This window comes from Sphaerodactylus townsendi, linkage group LG04 (genome assembly GCF_021028975.2).
Source record: "Sphaerodactylus townsendi isolate TG3544 linkage group LG04, MPM_Stown_v2.3, whole genome shotgun sequence".
NCBI lineage: Eukaryota > Metazoa > Chordata > Lepidosauria > Squamata > Sphaerodactylidae > Sphaerodactylus > Sphaerodactylus townsendi.
The window spans coordinates 41888808-41915621 of NC_059428.1; the positions used below are offsets into that span (position 1 = coordinate 41888808).

The 26814-nt window shown below is 40.3% G+C and overlaps 1 protein-coding gene across 2 annotated transcripts in view; it reads right to left on the reverse strand.

Moving 5' to 3' along the window:
* IMPG2 (interphotoreceptor matrix proteoglycan 2) overlaps nucleotides 1–26814 on the reverse strand; it is a 78731-nt gene that overhangs the window by 20367 nt on the left and 31550 nt on the right. For both annotated transcript variants that reach the window (XR_007244354.1, XM_048495072.1), the window contains exons 6-12: nucleotides 22166–22215; nucleotides 21652–21737; nucleotides 18796–18957; nucleotides 7048–7106; nucleotides 4874–4891; nucleotides 3124–3368; nucleotides 188–252 (exon numbers count right to left, since the gene is read on the reverse strand). Coding sequence is in view for 1 of the 2 variants with exons in the window: in XM_048495072.1 (XP_048351029.1) it covers nucleotides 188–252; nucleotides 3124–3368; nucleotides 4874–4891; nucleotides 7048–7106; nucleotides 18796–18957; nucleotides 21652–21737; nucleotides 22166–22215 (685 nt within the window). In the remaining variant the exon portion in view is untranslated. The remainder of the gene's footprint in view (nucleotides 1–187; nucleotides 253–3123; nucleotides 3369–4873; nucleotides 4892–7047; nucleotides 7107–18795; nucleotides 18958–21651; nucleotides 21738–22165; nucleotides 22216–26814) is intronic.

Sequence of the window (26814 nt, forward strand, 5' to 3'; positions counted from 1 at the left end):
ATCCAAAATGCTGACAAAAACTATCCAAAATAACTGTGAACTGTAATTTAATTTTTTAAAATATGTGAACATTTTGAATTTTAAAAGAAAGCATTCAAAAGTTCCTTGCATTATTTAGATGATTCAATAAGTTGCTGGAAAGGTCTATAACCAGTGGAACAAAATAATAATTCAGAAATATACTTACATCACTAGTGGGCTTTGCTGTCGTTGGAGACGGTTCTTCAGTTGCTGAAGAAATTACATCCTTTACTGTGAAGACAAGTGACAAGGAAGATGATGAAGCTCATGTTGATTAAAAACATTTAATTGAATGTGCTATACTTCCTCACAGAATTTCATTCTTTTCAGAATAAAGATTCTTAATATGACCTACACCTTAAATGTACTGTACCTTCTCTGGAGGATATTTGAAATATTTGTTTAAACATTTATACATTAGCAGGAGTTTAAAGAGGTTTAGAGTAATAGCATTTTAAAACATTTCATAAACAAGCCATTAAAACAATCAAAACCTACTATGAAATTCCCCCTCCCTAAACACAGCTCTGCATTCAATAGACAATTACAACATTTCAACAATCAGCAAAAAGTCCTGGAACCTTTTGTCAAGGTTGGAAGAACCAAGAGAAGATGCATTTCCATCATTGTGGTATGAGTAAGCAGTCCCAGCATGATAACTAATAGATGTTCCCCTAGATACTCTGTGATATGATGGTGAGCTGCAGCTTGTAGCACTATGAAGCAACTGAGGGAAGTGGCCAGAGAGTAAAAGCTGAGCAGTTGGGGTTGCCAACCACCAGGTGGGGCCTGGAGGTCTTCTCAAGTTACAACTGATCTCCAGACTACACAGATCAGTTCCCTGGAGAAAATGGCTGCTTTAGAGGGTGGCATCTATATCACATCCCCATTGAACTCCCTCCCTGCTGCTGCTCTGCCTTTCCCAGGCTCCACCCTCAAATCTACAGGAATTTCCCAACAGCTCACATAGGCAATGAAAAGCACATAAATTGAACAGGTTAAGTGCTATAAATACCTTGGCCTCTCATTCTCCTTTAACCTTTCATAGGCAACCCAGAGGAAGGCCGCTCTCCTAGCTACATCTAATAGTATGTCAGCACTACTACGTTTCTTTTACAGCAGTGGCCACTCCTTTATCCCTCCTGCCCTCAAATTTTTCAATGCCAGTCGCCTCGAGATTGCTTTACGGAGTCCCAATTTGGATTCAAGATATTAACCACTCCTTGAATTCTCTTCAATCCAAATTTTTTCACAAGGTACTGGACTCCCAAATTGTGTGCCCTATGCAGCCCTTTGTCTGGAGTTAGGTCAAAACTCCTTGGAATCAGCCGCTTGGCTGAGGACTTTTAGATTCTGGCTGCGAATTTATTTTCTCTCGGATTGTAATTCCTTGGTCCAACGTCTGCTCTCTGACACCCACTCCAACCCCTGGTTTTCCATAATTGAAGAAAAAAATGCCTCTATCGGACTGTCAGTGGATTCACTTTGCCCTTTGTCCTATTCAAAAGCTTATAGGAAATTAAAAGGTCAACTATTGGATAGAGAGTTCTCTACCCTAATCACCGGAGCCAAGAAAACGTGCTCCCCCCTGTATTTTTCTCTTCCATTTGAACGGGGCCACTTGGCACACTACCTGCATTGCTTAATAAACCCTGTTCAAAGGAGAGTCATAATGCTCGCCTGGTTTAATGTTATGCCTTCTGCCTTGTTACATGGAAGATTTAATAAGCAAGAAAAGGCTAAAAGATTGTGCCCATGTAACGATGGCTCAGTTGAATCTCTGGCCCACCAATTACTTCACTGTCTCAGATTCAAGGAAATCAGATCCAAGTATGTGAATCTCATTCCTTTACATTTACCCGATCTCCCCGATTTATTTAGATTACACTACTTGTTGGACAACCCTGATCCTTCTCTCTGTATGATAGTGGCAGACTTTCTCCTGGAAATTACTAAATGCCAGTAGATTTCCTTCGTCCTAACATGTATATCCTGTATTGTATATGCTTTTTAATCTGTTTTTATTATTGTTGTACTGCTGTCTATGCCAATAAAGGCTTGCTATAGAGAGGAATTTCCCAACCAAGTGTATGTAACCCTATGAGCAGTACACCCCAGAATCATCCAGAGTGTCATAAAGGATTGCTGGATGAATCTCTTTGCTTGCATTCTATCAGTGCCATAGGTGGGGGGAATGGTGCCTGGCCCCACCCCCCTCTACTTCCCTTAATACCTTAGATGTCCTAGCAGTTTATGAATTTGCTGCTACCCTAGAAAAAGCAGCTTGGTGGGAACTACACTTCCCAGGAGACCTTGCAAGGCCAAACTCCTGTAGAGGCCTGGGGGGGGGGGGCTCGCAAGGTCTCCTGGGAAGTGTAGTTCCCAGCAGGGTGCTTTTTCAACTGGCTGCACCAGCTGAACTAAGATAAGTGGGGGGCAGAGGAGGAGGGGTGTGGGGGCAATTTTTCACCCTCACATCATCATCATCATCATCATCATCATCATCATCATCATCATCATCATCATCATCATCATCATCATTACTATTATTAATTTTTTATTGGGTTTATAGACCGCCCTCCCTTGGAGGGCTCAGGGAGGTGAACAGCATATAAATAGAGCACAATATCAGGTTAAAATCCAGTAAATGTAAATTAATACAGGCTCTAATAAAAATAAACCCTACCCCATTAAAATGCAGCATTATTAACATTAACATTAACATTAACATGACCCCAATGGCATGCACCCAGGATGCCGTGCCCCCCTCACCCCATTGTAGCTCTGCCTATGCAACCTATATTTAGCTTGGTCAGTTTGTACTGCAGCATGGCAACTAATTTCCTTGACCCCACCCCATTACAAACAATGGACTTAAGGCAAAGCCCAGTTGATTATGAAAGCAAGCAGATGAGCCCTGGTTTAGAGAGACAAAGGCTAGCTTTGGCCTCATTTGAATTAGGTATTAACGAGAAAGCCAGTCGTATATTGCTGCCTATACACTCCTGGGGGGCGGGGGTAGGTGCTAATGTCTGGACAAATTTTAAGAGCAAATACTGATAAGTTAACTGAGTCAATGCGGTATTTCTTAGTAATACACACCACTGATGAGTTGGAGAGAGTCAGGATCCAAGATCAGAGAGGCATTATCCAGTAAAGAGTTCTTATGAAGAACTTCAGCAATATAGTGTCGGAAATCACTGACAGTGTAAACAACGGTTGGGTTATCCTCAATTTCCATAAAGGCATTGTCTTCCACTTTGTTGGACTGAAGGTTAATCAGATCCCAGGAAGCATTGGTGATAGCTTCCCCATCAAAAAACACCGAGTACAGAACTTCCACACCACTGAAAAGTTTGAGAGAGCACTATCAGACAAAGGCAGATACAGTACACTTGCTATTAATATTGATAAAACAGTACGTTTGCTGTGGGATGTTGGGCCAGCTCAACCAACCTCACAGAGATTGCAAGGATAAACCTCACAGAGGTTGCAGAGGTAAAAGGTACACAAATGAAAGAGGAGGACAAACTTAGCCCTACAAAACTAAAATTAAGTATCTAGAAGGCCAAGAAAATGTTCAAAGGGCCACTAAATGTACAACTTCTAAATGTCAAAAACCTATATGTATTTATTACACATTAAAATCATCTACACATGTAAAAGGCCCACAATGACCTCCCTCATACATACAAAATCACACTTACAATACTAGGCCACTTTTTTGACCCAAACAAATAGATGCATTTCTTTCAAACAGCCTTCCTCAGTGGTCAACATTAATACAACAATGTAATGTCAAACTTATAGACTATAAATAGCAGTTATAAAGATTTTTTATAACTCAGACCAATTGTTGAAAAGTTGTTTAGATTGGCACCCAGGTCTTCCTCAAAGTCTTTTTCTCTTAAAAAGTATAATACAATGGGATAATCATGCCAAATTCTGCTAGAGCGAAACCTTATAATGCCTCAGTCATAGGAAATCCTTCAAGTCTAGAGCAAATGGATTGGTACAATTAAAAACAAATAAACGAGAAATTCAGTAAACCTTTCTGCTGATTTTGCATTAGATTCATTATAACAAGAGTTACTTTACTTTTTCAGCAACGCACAGCCAATGGTAATTACTATACCAGTAGACATCAATTTAGAAACTATCTATATATCTAATAGTGATGTGTGACCACCACCTGCAGATCAGGACCACAGATTTTTCTTCAAAGTTGGGGTACATAGCAGCCACCACTGGAGTGGAGTTCAAGGTAGGTGGTGGAGCCTGGAACCTCAGTGTGTGCGTGTGTGTGTGTGTGGAGGGGGGGATGGGATCTCCCCTGGCAAGTCTTGCAGATTTTCCACTTGTTATAATAACCAACACTTGCAAAGGCCCCCATCAAGACAGTGATCTGTTAGTATTATCAGACTGCCTGAACTTCCTGAATCTCTCATTTCCCTTTATGTTGTGTGTATCTTCTTATCTTGCAACAAAGTTCTCAAAGCCCATAAATATGGGTCACCTATTTCAGTTCACTACAATAAGGCCTCTGATGTAAACAAGTTAGTCACAGAAGTGTCATGTCATGCTGTTACAGCCTGTGATGTCATAGTATGCCTTGAAAACGTTTGACCACACAGCTGATTCTTTAAAGCACTGGAGGAACCTTTCACTTTAGACCCAATATCCAGAAGAAACTACTAACTAAACTTTGATGGAGTAAATAATAGCTTTCAAACAACATCTTGCCACTGCAGTTCAGAACAGTTTTGGAGCCTTTCATCAGAATGGTATAATAAGGTAGCAAACTAATAACCTATCAACAGAACAAGAAAAAAATATTAAAAGTTTCTTTTACCTGTCATCCTCAGCAGACCTAAATGTTAAAGGAGGAGACAAGAAAAGTTAAAATGAAAAATGAAATGAGAAATGTTGCTTCCCAGTTAATTGTTACCAGAATTAACAAAATAAAATTCATATAAAGCATATAAAGCAAAATAAAATTCATTATAAAGCATTCTCAACCCCCACCCCCAAAAAAGAAAACCATTTTTGTACAATTTTTTATACTGGGCCATACCTGGCTTCTGTTATATTTAGTATATTTTATTTATAAATTCCTATGAGACACAATTATGGCCTTCTTCCCAGTTTGCTGTAGTGGGAAGAATGTAAACTGGAGAAACATAAACTCAAATCCCAAATCAACCACAATGCTCATTATATGACCTTGGGCTAATAAAGGATGGGGAGTTTGATTTTTATTGCTATACATTTTTAAAAAGTTGTCCTTTAATAGCAAAATAATACAACACACTATATACACATGATTTTTACAACCGCATTAACCTGATGCCCAGGAAATTTAATCTTGTTTGTGTTTTATACTATGATCATTATTCGATAATTTCAGCATAATTTCAATAATTTCAGTGTTTTTACTCTGTGTTGTATTGTGATCATTGTAAGCAACTGGTAATTTGTGCAAAACCCCCCACAATGTTACTGTAATGAAAATTGAAACAATTTGTAAAGAGGCCAATTTTTCTGTTTCAAAGACTATCAGCCCAATTCAGAGGGGCCTAGCAGGCAAGGACAGCACCACTGCAACATCACCTGGCCCCTCCAAAGGGCTGTCCTGCAGTGTGGCAAGCCCAAAAAAGTAAAAAGGGTGTTATGACAGCAGGCTTGGGCTTCAGAGCCAGCTTCTGTGTCAGCATCATATGGTGGCCAGTTGACCAGCTGTTGGTGCATTTGACCTTGTGCCATTGGAATGGGTACTCACACAGGCATAGGGGTACACCAGCTCCAGAGGGGAATTCACCTTCCTTCCCCTGGATTGGGCTGGCTGTGTTTTAATGAACTGTAATGTTTGGAATGATGTATCACTGAATGTGTTTTGAATGAAATACATTTTTTTCCATTTCAAAAACAAACAGCATGTACTCTGGCACTTAGAATTACTAGAGATTCTGGGGTGGTACCTGTGGAAGGAGGAATTTGGGGAGGAATGTCATCTAGAAAGTCACATTTTTTCCAAGGGAACTGATCTTAGTAGTCTGACAATTAGTTATAATTGCAAGAGACTTCAAGGCCCCACCAGGAGGTTCACCATATTAGTGAAGCTAAACCAGGGGTAGGGAACCTGCGGCTCTCCAGATGTTCAGGAACTACAATTCCCATCAGCCCCTACCAGCATGGCCAATTGGCCATGCTGACAGAGGCTGATGGGAATTGTAGTTCCTGAACATCTGGAGAGCCACAGGTTCCCTACCCCTGAGCTAAACTATCAGATAGTTCTGAGGACCACACTATTTGTTGTATCGTGGATGAATACTGCTGCCATTGTTTCATAAGATTACAGTTGCTAACCACCAGGTGAGCAAACAAAGCCACTCTGCATCCAAGGCTAACACACTTGTGAACATGCACAAGGTTGTTTCATCAATAATATCCAAATATCCATGATATTTACAAAATATAGGAATACAAATTCTCTAATTCATACAAATTGGAACATAGAACTGCTTTCAGCTTAATAGTAAACACTAAAGACTGCTTTTACTATTAAGCTGAAAGCGGTTTTATGTTCCAATTTGTATGAATTAGAGAATCTGTATTCCTGTATTTTGTAAATATTGTGAATATTTGAATATTATAAGAGATTGATGAAACAAACCTTGGCCCTGTTCACAAGTGTGTTAGCTTTGGGCGCAGAGTGGTTTTGTTTGCCTACCTGATGGTTAGCAACCAATAAACCTTGTGAAACAATGGCAGCAGTATTCATCCATGATACAACAAATAGTGTGGTCCTCAGAACTATCTGATAGTTTAGCTTCACTAATATGGCAAACCTCCAAGTGGGGCCTTGAAGTCTCCTGCAATTATAACTAATTACAACTAATCTGACAGCTTAGCAAATTTATCTGTCTTGATTCTGCAGAGTGGTATAATGAGAAGCTTTGTTCAGGCAACTTTGATAAAACTAATAAAGCAAAGAATTTATCCTCATGTGTTGACAGAACTTCCTACCTGAATTCAGTTACACGGATGTTCTTGTATCCAGGCAATCCTTCATATGAATTTTGAATCTATTTTAAAAAATGGAGACAAAAATGATGCATTCTATTTTTTTTCAGGTTGTCTCACTAATAAATGTACAGATATTACTCATTGGTTGTGCAGGTTTTCCATCATGGGGTAGTTCACTCTGTAGCCACAGGTAATTGCATATAAAATAAAGAGGTCCTTCTGAGGTCCTTAGAAGAAGTGCAGCATATAACAATGATAATTAGAGCCAATTACATCACTATTATCCAATGTACATTTCAGTTTTATAGGTTTTTACCATCTTTTAAAAAAAGTCTTACATTTATTTTACTAGTTTAAAATTTGAGCCACGTTCATTATGACACCAGACAGCACTAATTTGAAGGGATAAAATTGGCAAGGGACACCTTCACTTCTGATGCAATTAAGGTTGCCAGGTCCCTCCAGCCACCAACAGAGAATGGGAAGGTAGGGTTGCCAGATTCAGATTGGGAAAGCTCTGGAGACTTGGGAATGGAGCTGGGGGGGGGAAGGGACCACAGTGGGGTACAATGCCCTAGAGTCCACCCTCCAAGGCAGCCATTTTCACCGGGCAACTGATCTCTGCAGCCTGGAGGTGAACCATAATTTCAGGGGATCCCAGATCCCACCAGGAGGCTGGCATCCTTCAATGTAATGTCCCACATTTAATTAGTATGTTTGCCGTATGCACTTCCCGCTCCAGGGCTTGCCCTCATTCATTAATGTCAGAAGACTCCGTCCATCCCCTTATCTCTTATGTGGTAAATAGATTTCCAAATTCTTGTGCTGGGTAAAGCCTAGCATAACTTTAACACTGGGTTGGATTGGATCCCATCATCCATTAGCAAAACAGGCTGATGATGATCAGTTTTCCTAACTTTCCTGTATAGCCTGCAGCCATTTCCAACCCCAGGCAAGTTCATTCCCAGGGCCACGGGTGGGAATGCCAAACTCCAGTTGAGAGCTGGCAATCATTCAGAATTACAGCTGTACTATAGATTACATAGATCAGCTCCCCTGGAGAAAATAGCTGCTTTGGAGAGTGAACTCTAAGGCATCCTATCCCATTGAAGTCCCTCCCTTCCCCAAACATTGCCCTCCTCAGGTTCCACCCTCAAATCTCCAGGAATTCCCAACCCAGAATTGGCAATCCCAGTCACAAAGTCCACCAGGAACAATAGCAAACACATGTCAGAAATCTGTGGCGGGGAGGAGAAAGAGGATAAAATCGTCCCTCCTGCCTCTCATGTGAGTGGAGCTCCATTGATGAAAGAAATAACGAGTGACATTGCCCTGTTACCCTCCCAGCCTTTACAGCTATGGCTCCATGCAGGTCCCTCAACCTCAGGAATATACTTTTTTTAGCTGAAAATGGCTGCTGAGTGGGAGCCAGGAATATAAGTGATCCCTGTTCAGTCATAGCACAGTCTTGGAACTGGATCCAATCCACTTTTTATTGTGTGAGAAGTTACTTAGATAACATTGTTTAGATCAGTGTTACTCAGTGACTTTTCAGCCACATGTGGCTCTTTAACATGATACCTGGGACACTTCTGAACACCATTCCCTAGTGTAATACCTGCTCCATGTTTCAACTAAGTGGGTAAGACCATTGCCCAGTGAAGCTTATGGTTGGCAGATGGTTCACTTCTTGAAACAGCCACTGCAGAAGAGACTGGCAGGTGCATGAGCTGTAGGCCCCATGCTAGGGATAGAAGATAAAAGGTCTGGGAAATCCTGTGGATGCACCCAAAATTATAGTCAAATATTTAATCGTTATATCTTAGAGTATTGTATGTGCTTGGTGGGATGGATTTATGGTAATTGTGAATGTGCCTCTTAGCAAGCCACTGAGTAAACTATATTGGTTTAGACTGAATAGAGAAACATTTGATCAAATTCATGTAGCCCTGTTCAAAATTTTAGAAAATGCATTTTATTTAGAAGAATGTAGGTTATGACACTCATAAGGAAAATCTGCTGAGGTCGTATCATGTTTCAGTAATAAAGAACTGTATCACTGTATCTTGCACCTTCAAGAGCCAATCCTATGCACTTTAAAGAAAGGCTCACTATGTCCAATTGCATAGGTCAGGTGCATAGAATGGGAAACTCAGAAACCTGTAGACTTTGAACATATTATGTGTCAGCAAATTATCTGCCAGTCTTAACTTCTAAAAGCCTCACAGTAGACTACTAGGTTCGCTAGAGACACAATTAAAATAGCAGATGACCCAAACATATACCAGATCTTTATGTCTGTTGCTCATTCAGTTTCTACTTACTGCAGCTATTTTACTCAGTTCTGTAAGGACTTCATCACATGTAAGGTTACATGTAATGGTGGAAAGTGCCATCAAGTCACTGATAACTTGTGGCAATCCTTTAGGGTTTTCAAGGCAAGAGACATTTGGAGGTGGTTTGTCATTGCCTGCCTCTGTGTGTGCTGAGAGATAGGATTTTAGGATCTATGTTTATGGCAAAAATCTAGTAAGGATCTTCTCATAGCGCTGTCTAAATGATATGAAATACTATAAATATTTCCACCACATGGTCTTTAAAGAAAACATTAAAAATCAATGATTGGTTCTAGAGAAGCATAACATTCATGAAGCCTTAGACTGGGCAGGAGCAAAATGGAACTGGGTGTGTGGAACCTAAAACATTTGTGAATCCAAGCCTTATAATTCATTCAACTTGGTTCATTCAGAAGGAGAAAAGCAACCATCTTTGTATTTACCATGAAGCAAGAAACCACTGTGGTTCTTCGTTCTGATATTTACTACTTCACAACAACTTCCATTTTTAACTCAGTGTGCCCAGAATAAAAACCTTTCAAAAATTTCTAACTGGGAAGGGTGTCCAAGGGTGTCCAAGCACAGAGAGAACTAGGCAAAGGATAAAAGGAACATCAGCATGCCAAGTGGCCTTTGTCTGATCAGACATTTCTTCCACGTGTAGTATGGCACTGTTACTTGGCCACAGCTGATGGAAAATTAAGACATCTGGCCTAATCTGGCTACACATAAGAGTTAGGACAGATTTCTTTGGCTGCAGGATAGAATATATCTATTCTCCATATGGTCACAATCTGGCAAGAGACTAGACCTAGTGTAATATATTCAACAGTGTTTGCCAAGGCAAGATCCAGGTGAGTTAGAGGAATAAATATGATAGGTCTGTTCCACACAGCACAAAACTGATGCCTGTGGGATGTCTTAAAAAGAGACAACTGCCTCCTTTCACTTTGCACACCCAAAATAAGATGTCCAGGGAAACTCTTAAAAAGAGGAGGGTTCTGGTTTGCAAAGGTGTCAGAGGAGAAAAGTGGTTGTTTCCTACCTGACCGTTCTGCTCTCTGTTCAGTTTCACCTTCAGCTTCTATCTGACATTTTGTGTGCAGCTGAAGGGATTCTCCCTGCCACCATTTGCTGAAGGTTGTTCCAGGATGTTTGCTCTGCAGGCTTTGATCCTGGGCACCTTTTCAGTTCAAAAAGTACATAATTGCACTCAGCTGGTCCTGCCGATTCTGGGAATATATGGTTTTAAAATTTTTTGGAGGAGCTATCTTCAAAGTTTATGCAAGACACGCGCAAGAGAATTTTAGCTGCTCAGAGAACTCTCACTGAAAAGCTTTGGGATTGTGGAAGACTGGTCTACAACCCATTGAGAAGCATTGTTATTCTTCTCAATGGGAAGTACACCTCTGCGGTCCCAATGCTTTTCAATGGGGGTCCTGCAAGCAGCTGAGATTCTCTTACACATGTCTGTGTATCTTCAAAGATAGCTCCTCCAAAATTAAAGAGGCACCCAGGATTGGAGTCTGCAGGGCAAACGTCCTGGAGCAACCTTCAGCAAATGGCAGCAGAGCAAAATGTCCTGAGGCAACCTTCAGGTGCACACAAAATGTTGGACACAATCTGAGCGTGAAACTGACCAGAGAGCAAAACGATCGGGCAGAAAACACAAGATTCCTCCTGAGCTCTGCATTCTGCACAGCCAGACAGGAGACATCTTACAGGTGGTTTAGGGAAACCAGGATGGCTGTCCAAAGAGCTTCCAATTGAGCTAAGATTTTAAAAGGACATATACAAGAAATGGCAAAGGGGGGAACTACCAAAGAGGAATTCAAACAAATCAGCAGGATGTATAGGGAGAAAGTCAGAAAAACTAAAGCTCACAATGAGCTGAGGCTTGCCAGAGAGGTTAAAAACAACAACAAAAAGGCTTTTTTTGTTATATCCATAGCAAAAGGAAGAAAAATGATAGGATAGAGTCACTGAATGGAGGAGATGGCAAAATACTAACAGGGAATAGAGAAAAGGCATAACACCTTCTTTGCCTCAGTCTTTTCCCAAAAAGGAAATGGTGCTCATTCAGGAGAAATGAAACAGAAGAAACAGTAGGAGAAATTCAGCACAAAATAAATAATGAGTCTGTGCAGGAATACCTGGCTACTTTAAATGAATCCAAATCTCCAGAACCTGGTGAACTACATCCCAGGGTATTAAAAGAACTGGCAGAAGTAATCTCAGAACCACTTGCTATAAACTTTGAGAACTCCTGGAGAACAGAAGAAGTCCCAGTGGACTGAAGGAGGACTAATGGTATACCCATCTTCAAAAAGGCAAAAAAAGAAGACCCTAATAATTACCATCCAGTCAACTTGACATCAATTCCAGGGGAGATTCTGGAGCAGATCATTAGACAGACAGTGTGTAAGAACTTAGAAGGGAATATTGTGATCACAAAAGGTCAGCATGTGTTTCTGAAAAACAAGTCATGCCAGACCAATCTTATCTCTTTTTTTGATAGAGTGACAAGATTGGTGATGAAGGGAATGCTGTGGATGTAGCATGTCTTGATTTTAGTAAAGCTTTTGACAAGGTGCCCCATAATATTCTTGCAAGTAAGCTGGTGAAATGTGGACTAGACAATGCTACTATTAGATGGATTTGTAATTGGTTGACTGATCGAACTTAAAGGGTACTCATTAATGGTTCATCTTCATCCTGGAAAGAAGTGACTAGTGGGGTGCCACAAGGTTCTGTCCTGGGCACAGTGCTATTCAATATTTTTATCAATGACTTGGATTATGAAATATAGGGCATGCTAATCAAGTTTGCAGACAACACTAAATTAGGAGGAGTAGCTAATACCCCAGAGGACAGAGTCAGGATTCAAAATGACCTGGACAGATTAGAGAGCTGGGCCAAAACTAACAAAATGAATTTCAACAGAGATAAATGTAAGATACTACACTTAGGCAGAAAAAATGAAATGCACAGATATAGGATGGGTGACACCTGTATTGACAACACTACAGGCAAAAGGAATCTGGGAATCTTAGTAGACCATAAACTAAACATGAAGAATATTGTGTACAGTTCTGGGCACCGCAATTCAAGAAAGATATTGACAAGCTGGAATGGGTCCAGAGGGCGGCAGCAAAAGGTCTAGAGTCCATGCCCTATGGTAAAAGGTCTAGAGTCCATGCCCTATGAAGAGATGCTTAGGGAGCTGGGGATTTTTAGTCAGGAAAAATGAAGGTTAAGGGGAACATGATAGCTATGTAAAAGAGGAAGCAAGCTTGTTTTCTGCTGCCTCAGAGACTAGGACATGGAGTAATGGATTCAAGGTACAGGAAAAGAGATTCCACCTAAACATTAGGAAGAACTTCCTGACTGTCATGGCTGTTCAACAGTAGAATTCACTGCCTCGGAGAGTGGTGGAGTCTCCTTCTTTGAAGGTTTTTAAACAGAGGCTGGATGAAGATATGTTGGGAGTGCTTTGATTGTGTGTTCCTGCATTACATTGGGTTGGACTTGATGGCCCTGGTGGTCTCTTCCAACTCTATGATTCTATGGTAAAAGGTGAACTTTGAAGCATTCTCCAAAAAAAGACGCCTTGAGTTATAATAAGGCATCCTGAGAACATCTTGGGAAGAAAGGTGCACAGAGTGCCTTCCCAGGATGCCCTTTTTTAGAATTCCCAGGATTTCTTATTTAGTCTCTGGGAAAACAGACGATTATTACCAGTGGTGGGAGTCAAACAATTTAACAACTTGTTCCGGTGGTGGGATTCAACTGGTTGTTTACAACTGGTTGCTTACAAGCACCATTTTAACAACGGGTTCTGCCGAAGTGGTGCGAACCTGCTGAATCCCACCACTGATTGTCACGTATAATTTGTTCTTAGTTCTCAAAGTAGCAACTGTCTTGGTCACTTGAGTAAGGGTGCATAAAGAGCACCCTTAGTCATGGATGCATAAAGAGAATACATCTCACCAATGACAACTGGCTAGGCAAGTCAAGGCTAAAGTTTCAGCTAGAAAGTGACATTCATGGTAAGAGAACCTTATATAGTTTATTCCACCAGCTAGGTCTGGGGAGTGGAAGAAGGAATTTTATAAAGTGGGCAAGATCCAAAACCATTGTTCTTCCATTAAGCAGTTCACAGTGTCAGCAGATGTAAGCATATAAAAAGGCAAAAATGTTCAGGAGACAAGTAAGTTTTATTGTTACAGCAACAATAAAAGGCCACTATGAATGCTCCTTCATTCTGTCAGAGGTCAGGAGGAAACCAAAGAGACTGGCAGACAGAGCAGTTCCCAAGGGCCTGCTTTCTTCCTTTGCCAGCCTAAGTCAAAGCACATGTGAGGTAGAAGATTGGTTAATGGATCCTCAGATATATAGTTAACTGCAGAAAGCAGCCATTGGTGGAATGATAATGGTTGTGGATGTGGCATTGTAGAACTGGGGGTTTAAATCTCTTGCCATTATATTTTCGTTTCCAAAGCCTCACCCGCCTACCACAACCTTTAAACCTCATGCTGGGGAAGGGGGGGGGGGGGAGAGAGAGAATAAAAACATGATAAGAATACTTGTTTCCCCTCCTGGGATTAAAGCTTTCTAGATAGACTGTTTCCAGCTGAGGAAAAAAATGGGAGGGAAGAGTCAAATTCTCTCTTTCCCATGTTGATATATATTCCCTTTCTCTTATGCTTGCTAGCAGCTAAAATATACATCTGGGGATCCGGTCACAAATAGCTAGCTCTGTGTGTGGTTTGTTCCCAAACCAGGATTCCAGATAGAGAAAGAAACAATTACCTTAGCTCATCTAACTTACTTCATAGGATGACTGTGTAAATGGGTGATAAAACTCTGGAAGGTGTTGGTGGTAGGATGATGAATGACCTCTCCCTGGGATGGCATGTAGACAAGTACAAACATTTGGCATCCCCGAAAACCTGAAGCATGACTCAAGGAATCTGAGTAAACCTTATATAGAGTACATTTTACTTTTAAAAATTTTAAAAAGTAATAAAAGTGATTAATGTAATGTGTTATCTACAGTTCTTTGCTGGCAGTGTAGATAGATCCTCACTCAGTAATGTTGCCAGCTCTGGCTTGGGAAATACCAGAAGATTTTGGAGCCTGCAAACTGTGGAGTTTTGGAAGAAAAGGACCTCAGCATGGTACAGTGCCATAGAATCCATCCTCCAAAGTAGTTGTCATCTGGAGTTGTAAAAACAAGAGGTCTCCAGGCACCACCTAAAAGTTTGCAACCCTATCACCTGGCTATTTGTATTGGCCAGAATCAGCACAAGGGCATGTGCGGAATTGAGGTTACTTAATACATGTTTCTGATACTTGAACAAAAACAATCTGAAAGCACCTTTAGGCCCAAATAATATATTACAAAGAATCTGAGGGCATCTTCCTCTGTCTCCCCAGTAACATTAGTTAAAGAAGCTTTTTGTTGGGGGCAGGAAAGATGATGTCACATCAAGTCTTCTTTAACAAAATGTCACCAAGAATATGCTATTCTGGGTGGAAGCTACACAGTGTTCATAGAATCGTAAAGTTGGAAGAGACCACAAGGACCATCAAGTTCAACCCCCCTGCCATGCAGGAACACACAATCAAAGCACCCTTGACAGATGGCCATCCAGCCTTTGTTTAAAAACCTCCAAAGAAGGAGACTCCACTACACTCCAAGGAAGTATATTCCACTGTCGGACAGCCCTAACTGTCAGGAAGTTCCTCCTAATGTTTAGATGGAATCTCTTTTCCTGCACCTTGAACCCCATTACTCCTGGTCCTAGTCTCTGGAGTAGCAGTAAACAAGCTTGCTCCCTCTTCAATATGACATCCCTTCAAATATTTAAACATGGCACCCCTTAACCTTCTCTTTGCCAAATATACCCACTAAACATACCCAGCTCCCTACATCTCTCCTCATAGGGCATGGATTCCAGACCTTTTACCATTTTGGTCACCCTCCGCTGGACCTGTTCCAGCTTGTCAATATCTTTCTTGAATTGTGGTGCCCAGAACTGAACACAGTATTCCATGTGAGGTCTGACCAATACAGAATAAACAGATACTATTACGTCCCTTGATCTAAACACTGTACTCCTATTGATGCGTCTCAGAATTGCACTGGCTGTCTTGGCTGCTGCATCACACTGCTGACTCATGTTCAGCTTCTAGTCTACCAAGATTCCCAGATCCCTTTCACATGTAGTGTTGTCAAGCCAGGTATCTCCCATCCTATTTCTGTGCATTTCATTTTTTCTGCCTAAGTGTAGTATCTTACATTTATCTCTGTTGAAGTTCATTTTGTTAGTTTTGGCCCATCTCTCTAACCTGTCCAGGTCATTTTGAATCCTGACTCTGTCCTCTGGGGTATTAGCTACTTCTCCTAATTTGGTGTTGTCTGCAAATTTGCCTAGTGTGCCCTCTATTGCATTATCTAAGTCATTGATAAAAATACTGAATAGCACTGGGCCCAGAACAGAACCCTGTGGCACCCCACTCTGCAGGATGAAGATGAGCCATTGATTAGCATTCTTTGGGTTCAGTCAACCAATTGCAAATGCATCTAACAGGAGCATTGTCCAGTCCACATTTTACTACCTTACTTGCAAGAATGTCATGGGGCACCTTGTCAAAGGCTTTGCTAAAATCTAGGTATAATACGTCCACAGCATTCCTTCCATCTACCGTGTCATTCTATCAAAATAAGAGATGAGCTTAGTCTGGCATGATTTGGTTTCAAGAAACCCAAGTTGACTTTTAGTGATCACACTGTTTCCTTCTAAGTGCTTACACACTGTCTAATGATCTGCTCCAGAATCTTTCCTGGAATTGATGTCAGGCTGACTGGACAGTAATTGTCTGGGTCCTCTTTTTCCCCCTTTTTGAAGATGGGAATAGCATTAGCCCACTGGGACATCTCCTGTTCTACAGGAGTTCTCAAAGATTATAGCAAGTGGTTCTGAGATTACTTCTGCCAGTTTTTTAAATACCCTGGGATGTAGCTCATCAGGGCCTGGAGATTGGAATTCATTCAAGATAGCCAAATATTCCTGTACCACGTCTTTATATATTCTGTGCTGAATTTTCCCTACTGTATATTCTGTTCCATTTCTCCCTGAATGAGCACCGTTTCCTTTTTGAGAAAAGACTGAGGCAAGGAAGGTGTTAAGTAGTTCTGCCTTTTCTCCATCCCCTGTTAGCATTTTGCCATCTTCTCCATTCAGTGATTCTATCCTATCTTTTTTCTTCCTTTTCTATGAAAATACCCAAAAAGATTTTTTTTGTTTTTAACTTCTCTGGCAAGCTTGAGCTCATTGTGAGATTTAGCTTTTCTGACTTTCTCCCTACATATCCCCACTATTTGTTTGAATTCCTCTTTGGTGATTTTCCCATTTCTTGTACATGTCCTTTTTAAATTTTAGCTCAGTTGAAAGTTCTTTAGACCTCCATCCTGGTTTCCTTAGACACCTCCCATTTTTTCTCCTCATTGGAACTGTTTCAAATTGTGCCTCCAAGATCTCACTTTTAAGAAATTCCTATCCATCATGCACTCCCTTCTCTTTTAGTATTTTTAACCACAGGATCATACCCAGGCGTTTCCTAAGCTTACTGAAGTCTGCTTTCCTAAAGTCTAGGATGTGTGTCTGACTACACTTAATATCCGCTTTCCACTATAAAACAAACTGTAAGAGAATATGATGACTCCCACCTAAGGATCCTACCACTTCCACTCCACTAATCAGGTCATCATTATTGGTTTGAAGCAGATCTAAAATAGCCATTCCCCTTGTTGATTCTTCCACCTTCTGGACCATGAAATTGTCTGCAAGGCAAATGAGAAATTTGTTGGACCTGATAGTCTTGGCAGATTTTGACTCCCAACAAATATCAGGATAATTGAAATCTCCCATTACTACTACTTTTTCTTTTCTGAAAGTTTGGTCATCTGTTCCAGGAAGACTTCATCCAACTCTTCAGTCTGGCTTGGGGGTCTGTAATAGACCTCTGCAATGAGATCACTGCTGTTTTTCTCTCCCTTCATTTTTACCCAGATGTTCCAGGATTTAAATCATGGACCTACTCACAGTGGTAATCATCCCTGATGTATAATGCTAGTCCTCCTCCTTTCCTGTTTGATCTGTTTCTCTGAAATAGGTTATACCCTTCAATGATTACATTCGAATCATAAGACCCGTCCCACCAGGTTTCAGTGATACCTATTATATCGTATTTGCTTAGCCGTCTTAAGAGTTCAAGTTCATCTTGTTTATTTCCCATGCTCTGTGCATTAGTGTAGAGACATCCAAGATCACGGTTCATGCCCTCTGGCTGCTTATTTAAGGTTTTATCCCTCACACTGGTGGGTTCATGAACTATTCATTCAGTTCTTTTCATAACCTTTGGACTATAATCTCCAGCATTTGATGAACTCCTGCCCACTTGAATACTGTCTCCCTTCCCCCACATAACTCAGTTTAAAGCCCTTCTGATGAGGTTTGTGAGTCTCCTAGCAAAAATGTTCCTACCTACAGGTGTGAGGTGCAACCCATCTCTTGCCAGTAGTCCCTCTTCATGAAACTGCAGACCATGATACAAGAAACCAAAACGTTCCTGGTGGCAAACCCAGTTGTTCACCTCTACTATTCTTCTTTCCCTCCCTGGGCCATATCCTTCAACGGGGAGTAGAGATGAAATGACCACCTGTGCATTCAGATCCTTCCTTTCCAGAGCCTCAAAATCCCTTCTGATGTCCCGAATGCTAGGTCTTACAGTGTCATTTGTTCCCACATGGATCAAAAGGAAGGGGTAACGATCAGTAGGTTTGACAAGTCTTATCAAGCTCTCTGTGACATCTCAAATTTTTGCCCCAGGGAGACAGCACACTTCTCGAGACATCTTGTCAGGCCTGCAAATGGCTGTTTCTGTTTCCCTTAACAAGGAGTCTCCTACCACCACCACCACCATACATCCTTTCTGGGGTTTTGCAGGTGCCATTTGATGCAGGTGCCTTCAGACACCTGAATATTTTCTGAGGGCTGACTCTATTGCTCCTGTATCTGTTCCTTATCCTCACTGACAAGGGAGATAACTTCAAATCTATTCTGTAGCTTCAAACTCACATAATGTTCCCTGGTCCCTCTACTTCTTTGAGTCACACTCCTCCAATTGCCCACCGGTGTTTGAGAGCTGCTACCTCAATGAGAGTGCATTCATAATACATTGTTTGGTAGAAAACAGCAGCAAAGGATAGGAACAACAATACCAGTAGATGCTGAGGAGCATAGCCATTAGCCTCAGATAATTCAGTTAAAAAAGATAAAAACATGAATGCTCTCTCAGTACATTTCAGATCATAGGGGGGAAAATGGACAGGTAAGGCCCTTACTTCAGAAATAAATTGCTGTGTGAGTTGCAGATGCTCTTCAGTGAAGGGGTCACTGAGTTCAATGCTGTATTTCTCTTCAGGAAGAAGAATGCTGAACTCAACCACTTGTTCATGCGCTGGTTTCACCAGTTTTTCATCCTCTTTCTTTATTTCATTATTGAACTGAAGAGGAAAAAGGGAAATATTGAGTGAAACAGGGTTAGAAAAAATCCTTCCCTTCATTAGTACAATTTCTGCACTAGCTTAGTCAGAATAAATGTAAACTTTTTTTTAATACAATTTGCTTTTCTGATTTCTATTAGATATTGGAACGTGGTTGGAGGAAACATTAGTCCGTTTTCATAGTTCCACAGCTGAAGGCAGACAGTAGTTATTTTAAGAGAAATGAATGTGTTTCCTGTGATACACACATTTTCTTTGGTTGTTACATGCAGTAAAATGGATTTTAAACTTCTTACAAACTGTGCCAGGAGGCAAAATCAAAGGAAGGCCTTTGCCTCTATGCCCAGTTGTTGGTTCTCCATAGTCATTGGTTGGCCACTGTGTGGGACAGGATGCTGGTCTAGATGAACCACTGGTCAGATCCAGCAGGGCTTTTTTTATCTCACCATGTACAAACCTCTGTAAAACCTGTTTACCAAAGGTGAAAAGTACGGTAACATAAATTTGGGGGAATAGGGATAATTGATTAGTTGTGGATAGATGCTGAGAATACAGATGCTGAGTAAAGCTATATGTATGAGGAGACCCAAAAGCACAGGGCACCATCTTTTCTTATAAAATTCAATTAGGAATTATGGTTTTAAACACTATACATTTATTTCATACTGTATATCTATCTATTGTTGGGATTTGCACAGAGTTTGGCCTGGCTGGGAAAGGTGAGGGGTAAAGATCAAATCAATAAGAAGGGAAGGCTGAATCAAAGTAGGCCGGTGTGTAAGGGGAAGACAATAATAATGGTCAAAGGAAGAGTTGGAATGTTATCTTAGTTCAGCTATGACTTTTTATAGGCCTAACTAGTTTGTAATAAATATATCATCTTGCCCATGAGTATCTCTTATTTTCTTAGAATAAGGAAATAATTTTCTAACCAACATTCTTATCATTTGTATTAACATATCTCAAAAATAATTTGCACCGCCCCCCCCACGCCCCCCACCATGGCCACGTTCTTTGCATCAAAAAAAAATTCCAAAAGATAACCTTGGAATCTGAAAGAGGACTACTAAAGTTATGGCATTCACAAATCATCAGCATAAATTGGCAGAATATAATAATGAAGCTTGTGAGATATCACATAAATTCCAAATCATTTGTTTTAGGTTTGTGGTTTGCATATTTTCATTTCAGCAATAATCTACACATTTTGCTAAAGTCAAAGACATTCATTATGGCAATAAACAGCTGAAATGCATTGTAAACCGCAGCATTAGCTTCCATCTTGACTTATGAAATCACAAAATTTTCTGTATTTTTCAAAGACCATCAATACTTCATTGGTGCCCAAACTGGAAAATTACTGGAATAGTTAGTTATACCAGCAACTGATGTCTCTGGCATTAATAAGACAGTTCTGACTCCCATTTTCACTCTAACATATTACCCTTTTCCACTCTAACATATTACCCTAACATATTTCACTCTAACCCTAACATATTACAGCCTAAATATCAGCTAATCTTATTATTGCTTTCTGATAAGATGGATTTTGCCACAGTGAAAGTGGCAGGGTTAGATCACTTTCAACTATCTCTTCAAAACTGACAAGTCCATGAAATACTACCAATTCACAAGCAAAAATATATCACTCTAAGCAGGGGGCAAGATTTCCCATACTGCCAGCTCTGGTGGATTTAGAATGGGGAAAAAAACTGATTCAGAATTCAGTGTTTTGTAATATCAAGAAAATGACAGTTTAAGTTTGAGAATTATACTAGTCTTGGAAATTTGACAGTTAGAGGGGACGAAGCTGAGGCGGAACCGCATTGAACTCAGCAGCTGTGGGGAATACCTAGGTTGAACCTAGGTCGAACCTAGGTCGACTCTGCCAGTGGGGAATCGACCTTGGAAAGCCTTCTGAACCTCCCCTTAAATATCTCTGGAACTGAGTGGGGGAATTACCATCATAGCTATAATATTTCTAAAGAGGAATGGTTCACTAAATCTTGTGCAGACAACTGAAACCGTGAACAGTTAACATGTGGTAGCAAAGTGGGACTGGGGCAGTAGACTCTGTCCCCCTACCCTGGGAGCATTGATTATACTTTGTACACAGAAGCTATGCACATACACAAATGAGACCTGTATATAAGGCAGATCAATCAATGCATTAAGGGCAGGAACAAAACCTGCTGCTGTGATCCTGCACTCATCCACTGAATGTAGAGTGTTACAGTCAGTTACACAGAGCTAATGCTGCAATTCCCAACCAGGATACCATGGTACCCTGGGGTACTGTGAACACTTCCCAGGGGTACCGTGACAATGCTACCGCCCGCTCCCTTTGCAGTGCCCTTTTCGCTGGTTGTCAGGGCAGCTCGCTTTATGGCTTGGCGGTGATGGCGGAGGGAGTGCACTATTGTCTTAATGTAATTAGTTTAAATTACGTTCACTTTCACATCATTAATGAATGAATAAACAGATGCTTAACAGCAATAAACTATTATTTCTCTCAGGTAACTACTCATTGAAGTAAATCAATTTTTTTAATGGGTGTTTTCCTCAAGGGTACCGTGAGATATGAAGAGCGAGATCAAGGGTACCGCATCAAAAAGGTTGGGAAACATTGAGCTAATGAATCAAAATTGCAATTCCCTCCCCCCTCCCCCCCATGCAAAGCGCCTATGTACTTACTTCAGGGTTTTCAGACTTGTCAGTAATAGTTTCCGAAGCAGTCTCAACTGAAACCTCATCAGGGGGTGGCACATTGGCAGCTGCATCTTGAGGAAGACAAGTAGTATTTTGAATTGATTTACTCATACCTTAGAGAATAAAGTAACTGCCATGATGATAGCATATTATCACATTCTCTGTTTCACATTATCAAGTGACTAAAATTATGTTACCAATTGTGTCAAAACAAAATATCTGCAATGGTTCGTAAACATGATTTTAGGATGGCAGGACTTTCTGATTCAGTACAATGGTACGCAAGGCTTTTGTGTTATTTTTCTAAATGAAGTGCACAAAATGATTCTGCAAGAAGCGTCTGCTCAATATCATGGCTTTGAGCCAACCTGCAAGCAAATATGCAAGGGGAGGCCCAAGGATGCCTTGCAAAAGGGAGCCCTTAAGGCTCATGAACAAAGCACATAAACATCACTTGAGACATAAGCCTTCTTAGTAGTTTTCTGAGTAGGGAACATACCTCTCAGAGTTGTAGCAACACCAGCTGGGGACGGCGTTGACAATCCCAAACTGTAAAGTAAAAGGACCAAGCATAAAAGTAGAGCTAAAATCATTCTTGCAATAACAATCTTGCTTTATTCGATGTAAACTGCGGACCATTTACCAAACTGAGAATATTTTCTGAACAGAGTCTTCAGAACACAATTTGGATAAGATGCAAGATCCAGATTTTTGAAACCTTCAGACGAGATACCCTCAGTGAATCTTCTTTAAATACTGGAGATACAAGCCTTCCCACAGCACTAAGAACAAGCAAGCAAGAACAGTTCTTCTTTCATGAACTTATGGCCTTACAAGTTTGCTGTTCGCTCAGAATCCTTCCCCCTTGGGTCTCCATTTAGGAGAAAAGTGGGATGTAAATAAAAAGAAATGCGTTGAGTCAGTGAGTGAGTAGCATGGATAGGGAGAACGACTAACAGGCTCGTGTTAACCAAAAAATCAGGGTGTGGCGGTTTCTGCTTTCAGGTCACTATCATATTAATGTTTCTCCAAAAAATAAGTAGCAGTTTAATGAAACAAACATAACTGCTGGGGAACGTCAGCACAGACTGTTGAGGAAGAAATGTTTGATGCACTCCAATCTCTTCCAAGAGCTTCTATTATTTTGTTAATTAATTTTGTTTATTTTTGTTAGCAAATCTTTCACACCCTCAGAGGTGTCATTAGTATACAAAAAAGAAAAACCAACATTTTCTTAAAGAATTATTTTACTAGGAGCAAATTGGAATAAATTTGTTGGCATCAAAACATTGAATCTTGACTTCATGCCCGCACTGGTCAGTATCAATTACCTCCTGTCTTTTCTTTGCTGTTTTTCCTTGGGGAGAGGGGGAGATATTAAAGGGTTATCTTTCTCATGAGTTTTTAAACCCACTCATCACAATTTCTCCCTTTTGTTTGTGTGTGAGAGTATCTGTCTGATTATGTTAACCAATATACCACATTGATTCAAGTAGTTTCTTTCAAATATTTGTTGGTCAAAAATACTAGAGAGCAGATAGGATTTACTGTAGCAGTAATAGCAGCTAGTCTCTGTGCATGTTAAATAGGTTTTATTACAAGCTTTTAATATAAAAATAGTGAATTCCTCACAGCAGAAATAAAATGTTGTTAGGATGTTTTACAAATTGTTTGGGAGGAAACATTCACACAGCTCTCTCCTCCAAAATGTCTTCAAAACATTCTATTTCTCTCAACCTGGGTTTTTAAAAATCGCTACACTAGCGATCTTTTTCCCCCCAACCAAGGTTGAAGATGTTTCCAGCCTGCTGAACAAAATCAGGTAGGAAATGCTTTATTTCTCATGCCCAAACCTCTTACTTTTATTTTCACCGCTCGTGCCCACCATTTTGTGTGCTGCAGCAGAGATTCTCATAAGGTTCCCTGTGGACCTTTCCTCTGGTTGCAGTATGTGTGCAAGTTTGTTTTGCCTAGTAATCCTGCATAAAAGTCGTTTGTTTGTTTTGCCTAGCAATCCAAATCATTTTTCCTTTTTTTTGTTTTGATGGGGATGTCTACAAAGCTATGGTGACATGATTAGAGAAGCTGCAATATGCACATATTTATGTCACTGTACATCTCTTTCAAAACAAAAAAAAGGAAAAGCGATATGTGTGTGGGATTGCTAGGCAAAACAAATTTTATTCATCTACTTTTTATACAAAAATCCTTTTGCCCCTCACTACCTCTGCCACCATCTCCATTTTACAAGCAGTGTGAAATTGTCCCACAGGGCCCAGGTCTCACTTGACAGAGCAATCCACCAGGCCAGGCCTAGAGCCAAAAAAGCTCTGGCCCTGGTTGAGGACAAATAGTTTTCAGGCCTGGACTATCAGTGAGGTATTATTCACTGAACGGAGGGCTCTTTGGGGAATGTACTGGGAGAGGTGATATTTTGGTGGGAGAGGAAACGATTTGGGAAAAGAAAAACTGCACAAACAAAAAACTTGAAAAACCAAATTGCTGGGACTTGGATAACAATTTTAACTGCTTCATAAATGGAAGATGGTGCATGAAAACTGGCTGTGGTCAGGAGGAAAAAGAGATGGTGGCAGAGGTAGTGAGGGGCAAAAGGAAGAAAAAGAGGTTCCCCTGTCCTTTCTTGCTGAACTTTGAGAACCTCTGTTGCTTTTTAAGTACACTTCTAACCCTCTTTGTGGCTCAGCTAGGCTTGGCGTGCAGCGACAGTTTCAGATGTGCTCCACAGTTCTGACTAGATTGACAATTTTAATTGCTAAATAGTTTTTAAAAATCTTTTGGATGCTTTTTCACATTGGATTTTTTTTGTTTTATATACCAAGCAAGATAAAAGCCCAACAACAACATCAATATGTGTTTAAAGCCTCAATTTTGTACAATTTCCAAGTGACCAAATCATTAAGAAAATGTCAGCTGGATTGGAGTTAAGTAACAGGCAGGAAAACAAAATGTGCTATTCCTGGAACTTCTCCTTGTTGGGACAGGTGTTGGGACAAGATTAGTCACAGCTGCAATAGTACAACTTTCTATAGAAGTACAACTATTTTTAATGATAGTTGTCATTTTCACCAAATTCTGATAACAGATTAAAGACCTTTTAGTCAATTAGTATCTGCATATTACCTGAGCTTCAATACAGAGACTTTTCTGACAAATTGACAAGTATGCAAGAATATGGCAAGAATATGTACAATTAAAAAAATTAACAGCCATTCTAAGAAGGTAACACTATTTTTAGCATTTCCATAACACAATCCCCCTCCCCCAAATCATAGTGCTATACTAAGCAGACCTAAGTACATACATAAGCTGCAACCAATTTATGGCAACCCCAGTAAAAGCTTTCAAGGCAAGTGGAAAGCCAAGGTAGTTTGCCACTGCCTTCTTCTACAGAACTTGATGTCCCATCCAAGTACTGACCTTGCTTAGCTTCTGAAATCTGATGAGATTAGACTATGCCATTCCACCTTCTCTCCTGCTAAGCAGTATTACACCTCCTAAATCCACTGGAGTCAATGGGCTTAGACTTGTAACTTTGCTTAGAACTCCACTGGGGTAAGTCATTTTTTTTAAAAGTATGCCTTTAAATTTGCCTGCACAGACTAAAACTGCCCTCTAGTAATAATCAGAGATATACAAGCTGTCTAATCACAACTTTGTTTAGGATTGCACTATCAATTGATTAACTTTAAAAAAACCCTTCAAATTGAATTGACTAAAGTTTGGAGTCATAGTGAAGCTATGTTAGCATAGATTCCACTAAATTGTGAACAAACTTAGGTTCACATGCAGTCTCCCCACTCATGTCCTGCACGTCCTGGTTGTTGGCTAGCAACTATTTGCTGTTTCTTTCAAGACAGACAATTATGGTCCCCCTCCAAACCCAATGTGAAAAGCTTAGTTTGTAATTCCAATACACAAGGGACCTGCAAACTATAATTAGCTGGATTAGATGAAACAGCACACTATGATTTTCAGGGAACCCAGAAATGTGCAAGATTACTATGGAAAATGAAAAGACACCAAAAAGATAGTCGTATTTATGTATGTCTGCAGTGACAACACAGATTTTCTATTTTGGTGTTGCTTCCTTTGGTTGCACCAAATGACTAAGGATTTGAATCAGGACTAGTTAGACCCATGGGAGGGAAGCTGTGGCAAAAATATCCCTGTTTCACTCAACCTGGTATCTGTCTTTACTCATTAATTTCAAGCCACGTTGCTGCAATTTCCCTGTGTATTTCCCTGTGTGAAAGAATGAATCTGAACATGAATCTGAATGAATTTGGCCTTTTACTCATCTTTTAGTAACTATGGCCAAATTCCCACATGTGGAATCGCTAGGCAAAACAAACCTTAATCATTTAATTTTTACATGAAAATCATGTGTGGATGAGCTATAAGCAGAAGAAACCTCCATGGGGAACCTTCAAAGAATCTCTGCTGCAGCACACAAAATGGTGGATGTGAGCAGCAAAAATTAAAGTTAGTGGTTTGGGCGGGAGAAATAAAGTGTTTCCTGCTTGCTTTTGTTTGCTCAGCAGGCAGGAAACATCTTCAACCCAGGCTTGGGGGAAAAATCACTAGTTTAGTGAATTTTTAAAAACCCATGTTGAGAGAAATAAACATTTTGTAGACATTTGGGGGAAGAACCCCCCCCCCCCCACACACACACACACACACAGTTTTTTAAATGTCGTAAAGAAATTTTATTTTGCTGTGTGGAATTCACCCATGATTCACAGTATGATTACGAGCAAATCGCTTTCCTTGGACAGCCAATGATATGCCACATAAATTATATTAGCTTTGTATTCTCTGTGACTTGGCTCTATCCTCCAATACAAATGCAAACCATTTTTAAAAAGAGTCACCAGCAAAGCATGAAATAAAATTCTTAAAGAAAGTGTGCAGTATTTTACAGCTTGAGTGAAATGATGAGTTCCATAAATGAGGTAGAGAAGGCCCTTTTCCTGGTGGCCATTCATATCATTCTGAAGATCATTTTAACTGGTGAACAGGTTCATATGAGTTTAAGTAGTCCATAAAAACCCTTGTCTCAAATGGGTTACGCCTCCAACAGTAATTACCAGCCCAGAAGCAAAAAGGTAGCCCATGCAGTTTAAAAAC